Here is a 12,503-nt window from a genome sequence, read left to right as displayed (position 1 = left end):
CTATGAAAAGTCCTCCTGAATTTTGTTAGAGATTAGATTGAATCTATAGGTCAGTTTGGAGAGAAGGACCATCTTAATAATACTGAGTTTTCTAATCTATGAACACAGTATATTTCCCCATTTACTTATATCTTCTTCAACTACTCTCAGCAATGTTTTGTAGTTTTCAGTGTACAGGTTTTGCACTTCTTGTTAGATATAGTCCTCAGTATTTTATTCATTGGTGTCTGGTCTAATTTCCTTCCTTCTACTTCACTTGGATTTAGTCTTCTAGCTTCTTGAGGTTGATGTTTAAATTACTGATTTTAGATCTTTCTTCCATTCTAAGATAAGCATTTAGAATACTCTTAGTGCTGTATTAGCTGCTTTCCATAAATTTGATATGTTTCTATTTTCATTCAGTTAAAACTGTTTTTAATTTCACCTATGTGCTATTTAGAAGTGTGTTTAAAATTTAATTTCCAAGTACTTAAAGTAGTTCTCAGATTTCTTTCTGTTATTTCTAATTTAATTCCACTGTAACTGGAGAACATACTGTGTATTATATCTATTCTTTTCAATTTATTGAGCCTCATTTAATAGCCTGACAGATATATGGTCTATCCCGAAGAATGTTCCATATGTGCTTGAAGAGAACCAGTATGTTCTTGAGTGGTGTGTTTAATAAAAGTTAATACAGTAAAGTTGGCTGATTGTTTTCACTACTGAATTCCTAGCACCTAGAATAATGCCCTGAACACGACGGGCACACGATAAATATAAATATTTGCTGACTGAAAGAACACTTTGACTCTGCCACTGAAATCTCTTTCAAAATCTTTATCTAAGTCCTTTACCTTTTCTCAAGATCAAAATTATTTATAAATCAGTTACACTGAGTCATTTTAACCTTAGTTTCAGCTCACTATTTTGAAACACTTCGATCACACTGACTTGAGTATGAGGAAGGCACTTGCTTCCTCAATTCAAAATGCTTCATTAGTCCTTGCTAATAATATTTTTGCCGAGTACCTTTAAAATGTTTCCTTTCAAAAGAATTCCAATTTTTTAAAAAATGAGGCAACAATAGAACTCAGGATTATGAAATGATCATGGATGACCGGTAGAAAAACTTGAGTGGAAATTCTGATCTCACCCTGTGACCTTAGACAAATTTGTTGATTTCTCTGTACCTTAGCTTCTTCATTTGTTATATAAAATTAGGCAATGATCAACATCCAATTTTTTGACAATTTCATAAAACATCTCTGTGAACATATGGTGAGCCAGGCTCTTTTCATTATACAACTGGCTTTTCAATATAGTTTTAAATATAGAAGCCTTTCTTCAGAAATGTAATAAGGTTTAGTTAATTGCATTTGTTCATATAGTTCTTTTACGCTTTTCCCAGTACCATAATACTTTCTGGGTATTTCACTGCAAAACACTTTTAAAAATCATTCTTTAAAATTGGCCATTGTTCTTCTATTTTAGGTCAAACCATATGAATTGCTGATATTTTAACAATTTTTGATATACAAAGAGAGGTTCAAACTAATACATATGTCCTATGTATAATACATTGATACATCCCTTTATTTCATCAAGGGATGATACATTAAACTTAAGCAACTGATAAAAACTGGAGCACAAATCTTGGTTCACATTGCAGTCCATTCAGTCTTTCTTTACTTTTCCAGACAGCAGTTATTACTAACTAGAGATACACTACATATTCCACTTATTATTTTACAAATATTTTTGAGTACCTATTAAGTGTCAGGCACTGTTCCAGGCACTGAGAATAAAGCAATGAATAAAAGTAAAAAAACTTCACTTTGTCTCTTCTCACTTCTAGTGAGAGAAACGGACACACATTTAGTATATTAGATGGTAATCAGCACTAAGGAGAAAAATTAGAGCTGGGAAGATGGAGATGATGTCAGGAAAAGAGTCGATTTGCAATTTTAGATGGGATGGCAAAAATTAGGTCCTGAATGAGAAAATGACTTTGGAGTAAAGGTTTTCTGAAACTGAGAGACCCAGCCATATGCCTATCTGGGGCAAGAACTAAACCTGTTACCTCCACTAACATGTAAGCTCCCCAAGAGCAAGTTCTTTGTTCAATTTACTGCTGGTCCAGCATGTAAAACACTGCCTAGTATACTGTAGGTGCTCAATAAAAATATCTGTTGAAAAACTGAGTATTTCATGCATATACAAACATATAAATGCTTACTTCACACATCTGAACTGTTATCTGTACCACAAAAGGTAGCATAATAACATTTGCACACCTTGTTTTATTTATGTAATATCTCTTAGGGATTGTTTCAGCCCCCCCTCAGTGCCTCTTTTCTATGTTACAGGATAATGTAACATAATGTAACATAGAAGAGGATGAGCCAAGTCTGTCTTGCTCACCAGCAACCCCCAGATTGCAGTAACATACCTGATTCATAGTATCTATAAAGCATGAATAGAAACGTGACCGACTGAATGCATGAATAACAACATGATAAAGGTGTAAAACCAGGGAATAGTTTTAGGAAACAGTACAAAGTTTAGTCTGGAGGATAGGGGACAAGGAAGGCGACAGCCAAGAACAGTTGGGCATGATTCAGTAGGTTATGGGGAAACAGAGTTTTGATTTAGGAGGCTGATAGTTAATACCTTATTTTGTAGTGAGAGAGGCCATTAGTAGTGGCACTATGAATGGGATAAGACGTTTTTTATGTAAGAGGCATCAAAACTTACACTAGCTAAAACTTGACTACTCTTTACAAAAGAAGTTCTGTCAATGGGATAAATAATTTCCCCTACAGAAAGGGCTATGGGTAAAATAGAACTTAATAATCAACTGTTCAATTTGATTGTTTCTACATCTGAGATAAAAAAAAAAAAGATTGTAAAGTGTCAGCTTAATCAGCCCTTAATGATACGGCCTAATCAACAACTTGGCTTCGAAGATGGTCATGTGATATATGTCTAATTATTATTCAGAAGTTACTAATACTAATCCCCAAATTTTAAGAGGTGATAATTTAAAAAAATCAAATCAAGCATCATGATAAGGTATTTTCTTAAAGTTGCAATGAAAGTCATGAAAAAAAAAAACTAAGAGTAAATTCTAAATCAATAAATTACCTTAGAAAAAGTTACAAGAGGAAAAACAAATAAAGAGTTGTCCAGAATACACTCAAGTTTAGTTAAGAGATGTTACTATTCATGTTAATAAGTTGTAAACCTATGTAATATTGAGAAATGGATATTATCCTGTGATTTCACGTAGTATAGTGAAACTGACTCTACTGCCACCCAGTAAGTCTACTTCTGATTTTGTTTTAGCATCTGCCAAAATCACCAGGTATACACTTATTCCCTGTGAGCTGAGAAGGGTTAAAGCCACATTTCTTCACGAATTAGTGCAGTGCAATAAACTACATTAACTATGTCTCTTCCTCCAGGAAGCCTTCCTGAATTCTTAAGGCTACATTAGGTCATACACTCTGAAAGTATCCTCCACTTTACTTTCACCCTGATGGATAAAGAGATTTATAATGATTTTTCAAAGTGCCTTCTTCACTTGACTATAAACTTTACAAAGAAAAGGACCATGCCTCTAATTCCTCAAGTGTAAGAACCCAGTTTGACTTCCCTTTATTTCCCACATTTTGCACAATACTCTATATTATGCAATAAATGGTGATATTTTGATATTGATGTTAATGATTATAACTCTTTAGCGTCTTCCAACTACCATTTACTAAACCATTTTCTAACTTTTCCTCCACTTTACCTTAAATTCAGGTATTTCTAAAGGTCCTGTCCTTGGCTCTCTTCTTTAGCCATGTTGTCTATGTGTTTTTTCCCAACCACTCCTGTTTCCACTATCACCTTTATACACCCGCGGTGGACTTTTACACTGGGGGCTTCCCAGTATTCAGACCCTTGTATAGTCACCTCCCTCTTGAATCTGGCCCATTCTTGTGAGTAGCTTTAAATAAGAATACAGCAGAAGTGACACTTGGCCAGTTTTGGGAATAAGCCTTAAAAAGTCCTTGTCACCTCAATTTTTCTTCATTTTGGAATCTTGAGTAGCCATGTAAAAAATTCCAGCTCACCTGCTCCAGAGATTACAAGAAAAAAGCACGTGGCAAGGAAAAGGCATTGAGACTACATGGAGAGAGAAAGACAGCTGTCCCTGCATCCCATCTGAGCCCATCCTCCAAACAATCCACAAGTTCAGCGCAGTCACATATCAGTGACCACTGGTAAGACTGGCAGAAGAACTGCCCAGCTGAACCTAGCTCAAACACAGAAGTATGAGCAAATAAAGTGTTTGTTCTTTTAAGCCACTTAGTGTTAGGGTAATTTGCTGTAAAACAGATAAACAAAAGAGCTGGTAAACTAAAAATCTAAATCTCCTGCCCTGACCACTCTCTAGAGATATACATCTAAACTTCAAACACTAACTTTAAATTTCCACATAGATATTATCTACATTTTAAATTCAACACTTGCTAAAATGAATTTTAGTATCTTACCTATTTCCTATAAAGTACTGTGTAAACCGCTGATTTTAAAATTGTATTCCTCAGAATTCTAAGGTTCTAGAGTACTTCTAGAGATTACAATCTGGGTAGATACGTTTCAATTCCAGTTCTTAGTCCCATAATATCACAGGTCACAAAAACTAAGTATAAGGTCAGAATTAAACTAAACAAATCATCGTCCAATTAAAACAGAAAACACTGAAACAAAGTACGAAGGAACACACTTTAGCTATGTGACTTTGGACAAGTAACTAACATTTTGACCTGCAAGTACTTAATGAAGTATTAGAGATTGGATTTAAATAATCTGATTTTATAATAGAAATTAATGACATCTTGAATGTAATAGATTATTAGAGAGGCAACACAGTGCAGGGGTTAAGAGCAGAGTTCCTGGGTTCAAATCCTTGGAGATGTTAGAGCTATTAATTGGCAGAATCTTGGTTCACATCCTGTTTCTGCCAGTTAATAGCTCTGTAACTTCTCCAAGTCCCAATTTCCTCATCTGTTAAATGTTTATAAGGTTATTTTAAGTTTATAACGTTATTATAAAAATTAAATGAATCAAGATTTCTAAAGTACTTAGAATACTGCATAGCATATAAAAAGCTGTTAAATAAATTCTACAGAAAATTGTAATCACAAGTTTGTTTTTTTAATATACTATATAATAAATTAATCTATTTCCATAAATTTTATTCCTGAAATGTCTCTAAGAAACCCATGTTTAATATAATTAACTATCTAATTAACCAAAATTTCTGCCTTTAGAACACTGATATTTTATGAATGAATAACGTTGTATATACTTTCTGTTGCAGTAGGTTGTTAGATAAGAAAAACATCTTAAAATGATACGGGTCCTCTTAATCAGTAGTAATAATATATTTTCTCATAAAGAAATGTTATCTCCATTTCAAAGTTGATAAATACATTATTTATGTGGCACCATTAAAACTTAAAAATTTACTACTTACCACTGATTGTCTTAGGCTTTCTAGCTATATATTCCTTCCATTTTCTTGAACTGAGCTGGCTGGGAGGAGGAGTAAGTATGCTACTAATGGTACATGGCAATACAAAAAGAGCACCAACCTGGATAAAACAGAACATATTTTTAGTGAGTGCACAATGAAATCAACTCTAAAATAGCGTCATCTGACAATTTTCCACTCATATTTCACCTACGTAACACGTATTTAATCACATTCTTTCCCAAGAATTCCACTATAAAAACTAAAAAAAGAAAAAAACAAGAACACTGCCCTACCTCCACCAAAAAAAAAAAAAAGCCAGAAAACAGAGAAAGGATTCAAAGTTACAGGTATCCGTTTTACTTCCACTGAGTCATGTATCTCTGAAAACCGTATTCACAATGTTTAAGTTTAGGTTGTGGGTATAATTTCTTCATATATTTGCAAATCAATGAGAGGTCACGAATTCTATCCTCAAAAGATTTTGTCATACCGAGTTATATTTTTATAAACTTCTGACTGGATGGATTATTGGTCTGGCTTCAAAATTAGAATCTAAAGGCAATTTCAAAACTTTTGTTGCTAGATATCAGAGATTTAATGCTAGTAGGTATAAAAATTTAGAGAAACCATGAATCATATGCCAGAAAACATACAGCAGCTTCTAACTGATTGATGAGCAAACTCAACTTATTCATCTTTGTATTCCCAGTGCTGGGCACACAGATGTTTGTTAAATATTTGTCCCCCCAAACCCACCATAATATATTTAGGTAAATTCTCAGTTTGGTTAAGCACTGAATAAAACAAACTGCAACCTTGAAAGCTGTATTTTGCCTGTTATTATTTTAGAAATGTAAGCTACAAAATCAGCACATCCCAATAAATACTTTTTTTTTTTTTTTTTTACTTTTGGGGAAATTTAGGCAAGGCATTTGCTATCAATCTCAAATCTAATGCAAAATCACTTTTAACTGTCCTATGTAGATAGAAGGGTTACATGAGATATGTGACACAAAGTTAATTAATACTTTTAGTTGCTATTTATTATTTTTACTTACGTATTCTTAACTAACGAATATGAAAATAAGTCTATCGGGAGTAAAACAAGGAAGGTAAAATTAAATATGCTTATTTTTCTTGATTATTATAGCCATAACCTTTTTATTTTAAGTCAAATGTATTTTACATAGTCAAGCATTAGATATTAAAAATAAAAATATTTAGGAATGGAAAATAATCATTAACTATAAAAGATATATATTTAATTTCCTAAACACTAAGTCCTAGTTCTTGCTTGAGTAAGACTTCTTAGACCAAAATGCATAACAAAACTGTCTGGCCCAAAGGGTGACAAAGCTGTAATGTGAGTATGCCAGATCAGGGCCCAATTACAGCTTAACAATTATAAAACTGTTACAATTATAGTTACAGCTTAACAATGTAAAGATACTAAATGCAGTTCATTGCATAATTTATAGCCTGACATAAATGTGTCCTGACCCATCAGCAAAGGAAGTGACCACATTTCTGAGACAGCCTATTTTTGATTAAACATTTGCTACAAATATGAAAATAAACTTTTCTAAATCCCATAAGCTATAATTCCCTACAAAATAAATTTATGTCAATAGTTTACACTACATTCACAACAAACTTGGATCCTGATAACTTGTTCTCACTTATACACGAATCATTAGATATACTTTGAGAGACTTGAGGATGATCCTTTTATGTTAACATTCTATTCCAAAATTTAACAGCCAAATAACATTTCAAACCCAAGTTTCAAAACTTTGATTCAGTCTTTTCAGCAGGCAAACCCCCAAACAAGCAGGCACTATGGCAATCATGTTTTTAGCCTTATAAATTCTCCTCTTTAATAAAAATATTCCCTGTCCATGTGATTAATAGACGTCATGATTCCCTAACAACCCTATCTTGCCTTTTCTAATCTAATAAAATAAGTTTTCCTCTAAAAGGCTTTTATTTTTATTCTGAGGCTAATCAAACATCTTTTTTAAGCTCAAAAGTTGACTTAGGATCACATAAAGCACTAGAATTTAAGCACTTTGACAGCTTCCCAAGGAGGGAACTTGTCCACTTTATTCTCTCCAGTATTCTCTCCAGTTGCAACAAGCAACTGGCAGGCAGTCCAAAAAACAAAAAGAAAAGTTGAATAAATAAATGAAAACCATGTTATAAAGCACTGGGATTATTTCAAGGAATGAGTGTGGAATTCAATTTTTTTTTTTCAAAAATGTAAAAGACTAACTATGACACAGTGTAAAAGGACAGTGAACTGCTTCACATTTAGAGATTTAGCCAAATTACATAATGTATGTTTCTAAAAGTTATCCCTTTGCTGAATTAAAGTAGGAACATATATTTAAAGTTCTATTTATTTGTCCCCGACTGATAAAGTGTAGTCCAATATTTCAGTCATTGTCCGAGAAGCAATAAAAATGACAATCTAATACAACAAATTTAAAATAAAACAATTGAAAATACTATATTAATAGATATCAATAGTTTAGCTTTCTTCTAGGATTAGAGTTGCCTATTTTCAATATCTAGATGGGTTAAGAATTATTTTATAACCGAGTTAAATTATAGGTATATGTCTGATTTTGACTTGAAACATTACCTATAAAACTAATTCCTAAAAATTTCATCATAACTTCAAAATATCTAGAGGATATCTAGTGCTTTATAAATTTCAGGAAAATGTTTCACTTAAGTGTGTCTATCATTTGGGCCACATAAACTTCAAAGACAAGAATTAGATAGCAACCATCATTTGTATCATACTGTACAGTTTATAAAATATATTCCAATTTGGTTTTCATTACAACTTTTTGAAATAGGCAAAACAGGAATTATTATTTCCAGTTCACAATTTAAAAAGCTATAAACCAGTGAGTGGCAGAGCTAGGACTTAAATCAAAGTTTTCTAAAGTACATGTTCTTTTACTTGAGACTTTCTACTATATCATATTCCCTCCCTCCCTTATTTGATAATATAGGTGAGATGATTAATGATAAATGACATTCTCATTTCCTGGATAGGGTTACATAGTGAACTATTTAGCTACTTGGGTTAAAATATGAACAGCGTTGTTTGTTTGTTTGTTTTTATTCTTAGTGCCTTTTCTTCTTCTGTTTTTTTTTTTTAACTATACCACTTCACAAGACTTCTGTGTGCAAATTTCTGTAGAGATGTACGATCTTATTAGCCTGTTTAAAGTACACCATCCACCCTACTACCCTATCTCAGCCTGCTTGTTTTCTTCATAGCTCTTATTTTCTATTTTTCCTACCAAAATGTAAGTTCCATGAGGGCAGAGTCTTCATCTGTACAATCCATCATTGGAGCCCTAATATCTAATACAATGCATAAAGTAGAACTAATGTTGAATAAACAAAAAAAGAAATTTTAAATTTCAAAATGTAGTACATTGAGTACTTCAGAGGTGAAAAAACAGGCTAACATTATCTTCAGACTGTTCCTTTAAAGGCCATTTCATCAAATAAATACTCTGATACACTGCTGCAAGTCAAAATTTTGAGGCTGCAAGTCAAGATTTTAAGTTATTATATAGCCAAGCATCTTAAGGCCAAAATCATATTTTCTTTACTACATCAATTTTCTAAGGGAACTATAACCAAGATTTGATTAATAGTGCCATGGGGAAACCATAATTATAACAATCATTTTTCTCCCTGCAGGACTATTTGATAATTGAGTACTTGTTGTTAAAATAATAAGAAAATGTTATGCAAATATTGCCAATGAACATTTTGTGCATTAAAAATTGTTTTCATAGAAACAAGGTAGTTGAGCAAATAACCAGAAAGAAAATTTTAGTTTTTCCTATTGAAAACTGTACTTGACTTTATATGATTCCACATAAAATTCTTTATGTTGTAGTTAAAAATTTTTAACTACATATCATTATATATGTTTTATATATATATATAAACTAGTCAAATAGCTGAAAATCTTCTAAACATCACCAAAATTAAAAAAGAAGAACTGAAAACTTACAAATGATAATTTAGTGAAGTTTGAGGCATTTTCCTCACCTCCACCTACCCATCCTACCATGAAAAAGATAATGCAAGCATATACATATCTTGCCACGGAACTGAAATCAGATGTGAAAGGGGTAGGTTAACAATAATCTAATGTGTTCTAAAAGCAATTATCATCATGAAGCTTATTTTTGAAAATCTCTTCTAAAAAAAAAAACATCACTTCATGTCTGCAGAAGACTTTGGGGTTATTAGGAAAAGTCCAAAGTATCTTAACATGAATTAGGACCAAAACCTTATGTTAAGTTAAAGAAACCAAATCATCACACAGAAACAGATTTTAAAAAATACATTCCCTTTTCTCACACATCTGTAAATGTTAAGTCAAAAACAAAACAAAAACAAAAAAACACCCTCTATACCTTGCCACACAGGGAAGAAACCTGCTCCAACAGCAGCTTGGAATTCTGTTTGGTATTGTTTTCTGTCAGTCCTCTGCACTAAGGAGTTAAAGAAATGATGAAATGGTAATTGTCAAATAATTCAACTCCCTAAAATAAGTTTGATTCTCCAATTCACAAGGTGCTTAAATTCACTGATCAACATTTTTAACTGTGGGAACTCACAATTACTCCTTTCCAAGGACAATTATTTTTCTGATTCTAAAAATACATCAAGAAATAGTGATACTATAAATAGCATTACTCTAAACTATTAGAACCAGAGATTTGTACAAACTGGAGCTTCTGAATAAAAATTCAAGAACACTGTACTAGGGTTTCATTTCTGGCCAACAACAAATTCTTTTTATATAAAATATTGTTCTTAGATCTGTTCCTAAAACTTCTTAGATATATTTTCTTAAAAAAGAGTCTAAAATATTTTGAATATTTACAGACATATGTGATAGCATTCTTATTTACTTAAGTATTTAAAAAGATACAGTGGACTGGCACTTGTATCTATCCTGCCAATGGCAAGAGAAACATCTGAACATTCCAATAGTATATAAATTATTTTGTTTTTCTTCACAGATCCCTAACATTTCTCCCTCTTACCTACCCCATAAGCAATGAGTAATAATTTCAGGAAGTCTTCTGCCTATTCTAGAGGCATAAATATCGTGCCTGAAGGAGTATTCTTTTTTTGCAAGTTGTAGAATTTCTCTTAAAGCAATGGCAATGAAAAGTATACTGATATTATAAAAAAGAAAAACAACAACAAAAGTATGGGCAAATATTTAAATGTGGTGGTACCAGGAAACAGTCTTACTTGACACAGAAAAATTGTGATCTATAATGAACATGTAAATGAAAAGGATACAACTCAAATTCAATGTCTGACATATAGCAGGAAGGTAGGTCTGATAATTTTATCATCTGCACAAATTCTAAAGCAGGGCCATAATAATGAAAAACCTAAAAAAGAAATGAAAATTATGTAAGACTTTAAATACTATAAATAAAACGAAAGTGAACAAATTAGTGATCAGGGTTTAAATCTTTAAAATGGGTCTTAAAAAGCACATATTTACATATTATGCAAGACAAACACTTAATTCTCTATCAAAGATAAGAATTTCTTCCATATCAATTCTACCTTTACGAGTGGAGAGATATGGAGATTTCTTACTAACTGGAAAGAGTTTTAACAGGAGGAAAATGAGTATAGAAAGAGGCAAGCAACAGAGGACAAGAGTTCTCAACTTTTCCTGTTTATCTCTAGGAAGACAGACAGATAAGCCAGGAGGCTAGGATGTTGAAGAGCGTCTGCGAAACTGAGAAAGAGAAAGAAAAGACACTCCAGGATGAACTTTGGTATGCTGAGATTAAAAAAAAAAACAAAAAACAAAACAAAGTCCTTGGAGGAAATACTAAAGTAATTAAAGAGAGAACTAGTAAAACAAGAATACTAATTAACAAAGAAAGCTCCACTCAGAGAAATAAAATTCAGTATTTCTTTGGACAGAGTCTAAAACTAAACTAAGAGTGAGCTAGTGAAGAAAGTAATTCAAGAGTTGGGGCTAGAGTGCTTCACAAGAAGGGCAAAGAAAAGCAGACACATCTTCAAACACACAAAGTTTTAAACTTGCAGAAAGCTGAGTAATTTCATCATATATGATTATGTGTATGTATGTGTATGTACACATAAATACACAACACACCTAGTGTGTATATATATGTATGTATGCATGTATTTGTTTATGCATAGAGAGGCTTACATTTATTTAAGACGTTGAACCCTAAATTTCTCTCAATAGCAGCAAATATCAGACACATTATTCATACTTGAATGGTGTACTACCAAAGAAGAAAAGTTGAGGTCATCAATCTTATGATTATAATCTTTAGAAAAGAATTTAATATTCCTGTGAAAGATGGTCATGATAAGTTACTTAAAGTAAGTAATTCTGAACTATTAGGAAATGTGTCAACATCAGAAATATGTCTTTTGTACCACCCTTTGATCAGAAAATATTACCCATCACTCTGACATCCTTGCAACTTCATGACCACTATGTTTTGTGCATTCTTGAAATGCATCCTTCAAAGTGAATTTCTAAAGTGCTTCTATATAAATACTTCTTCTTATATTATTTGTCCAATGTGAAAAAAAAAGTGAACCAAACCCCTCTTAATTATTATACTTTATAATTGCATTTTAAGAATAAATCTATGGAGACACGGGACAAGAATCAATACCTCTTAAACTGTAAATGAAGCAAATGTCAGGTACTATATCAGATGCTAATCTCTTACTTCATTTAACCCTCATAATTTTGTAAGATAGTGTTTATTACTATCTCCATTTCATAAATGAATTAATCAATCTACCCAAGGTGACAATACCTCATAGGTGACAAAGTCAGGTTTCAAACCGAGGTCTACCTAACATCAAAGCCTGTTCTCTTTCCACTGTATCATACGCCCTTCAAACTGAGTCTTAGAAAGGTCACATG

At 32.3% G+C, this 12,503-nt stretch overlaps 1 protein-coding gene across 7 annotated transcripts in view; it reads right to left on the bottom strand.

The window, feature by feature from the left end:
* Positions 1-12,503, bottom strand: part of MTBP (MDM2 binding protein) — a 154,751-nt gene that overhangs the window by 130,285 nt on the left and 11,963 nt on the right. For all 7 annotated transcript variants that reach the window (XR_003429893.1, XR_003429892.1, XR_003429894.1 and 4 more), the window contains exons 9-11: positions 10,868-10,962; positions 9,967-10,039; positions 5,513-5,630 (exon numbers count right to left, since the gene is read on the bottom strand). Coding sequence is in view for 4 of the 7 variants with exons in the window: in XM_027092578.1 (XP_026948379.1) it covers positions 5,513-5,630; positions 9,967-10,039; positions 10,868-10,962 (286 nt within the window). In the remaining 3 variants the exon portion in view is untranslated. The remainder of the gene's footprint in view (positions 1-5,512; positions 5,631-9,966; positions 10,040-10,867; positions 10,963-12,503) is intronic.

Source organism: Aethalodelphis obliquidens, unplaced genomic scaffold, assembly GCF_003676395.1.
Source record: "Aethalodelphis obliquidens isolate GAN/ISIS:26980383/991018 unplaced genomic scaffold, ASM367639v1 scaffold79, whole genome shotgun sequence".
NCBI lineage: Eukaryota > Metazoa > Chordata > Mammalia > Artiodactyla > Delphinidae > Aethalodelphis > Aethalodelphis obliquidens.
This window is presented reverse-complemented; position numbering and strand designations above follow the sequence as displayed.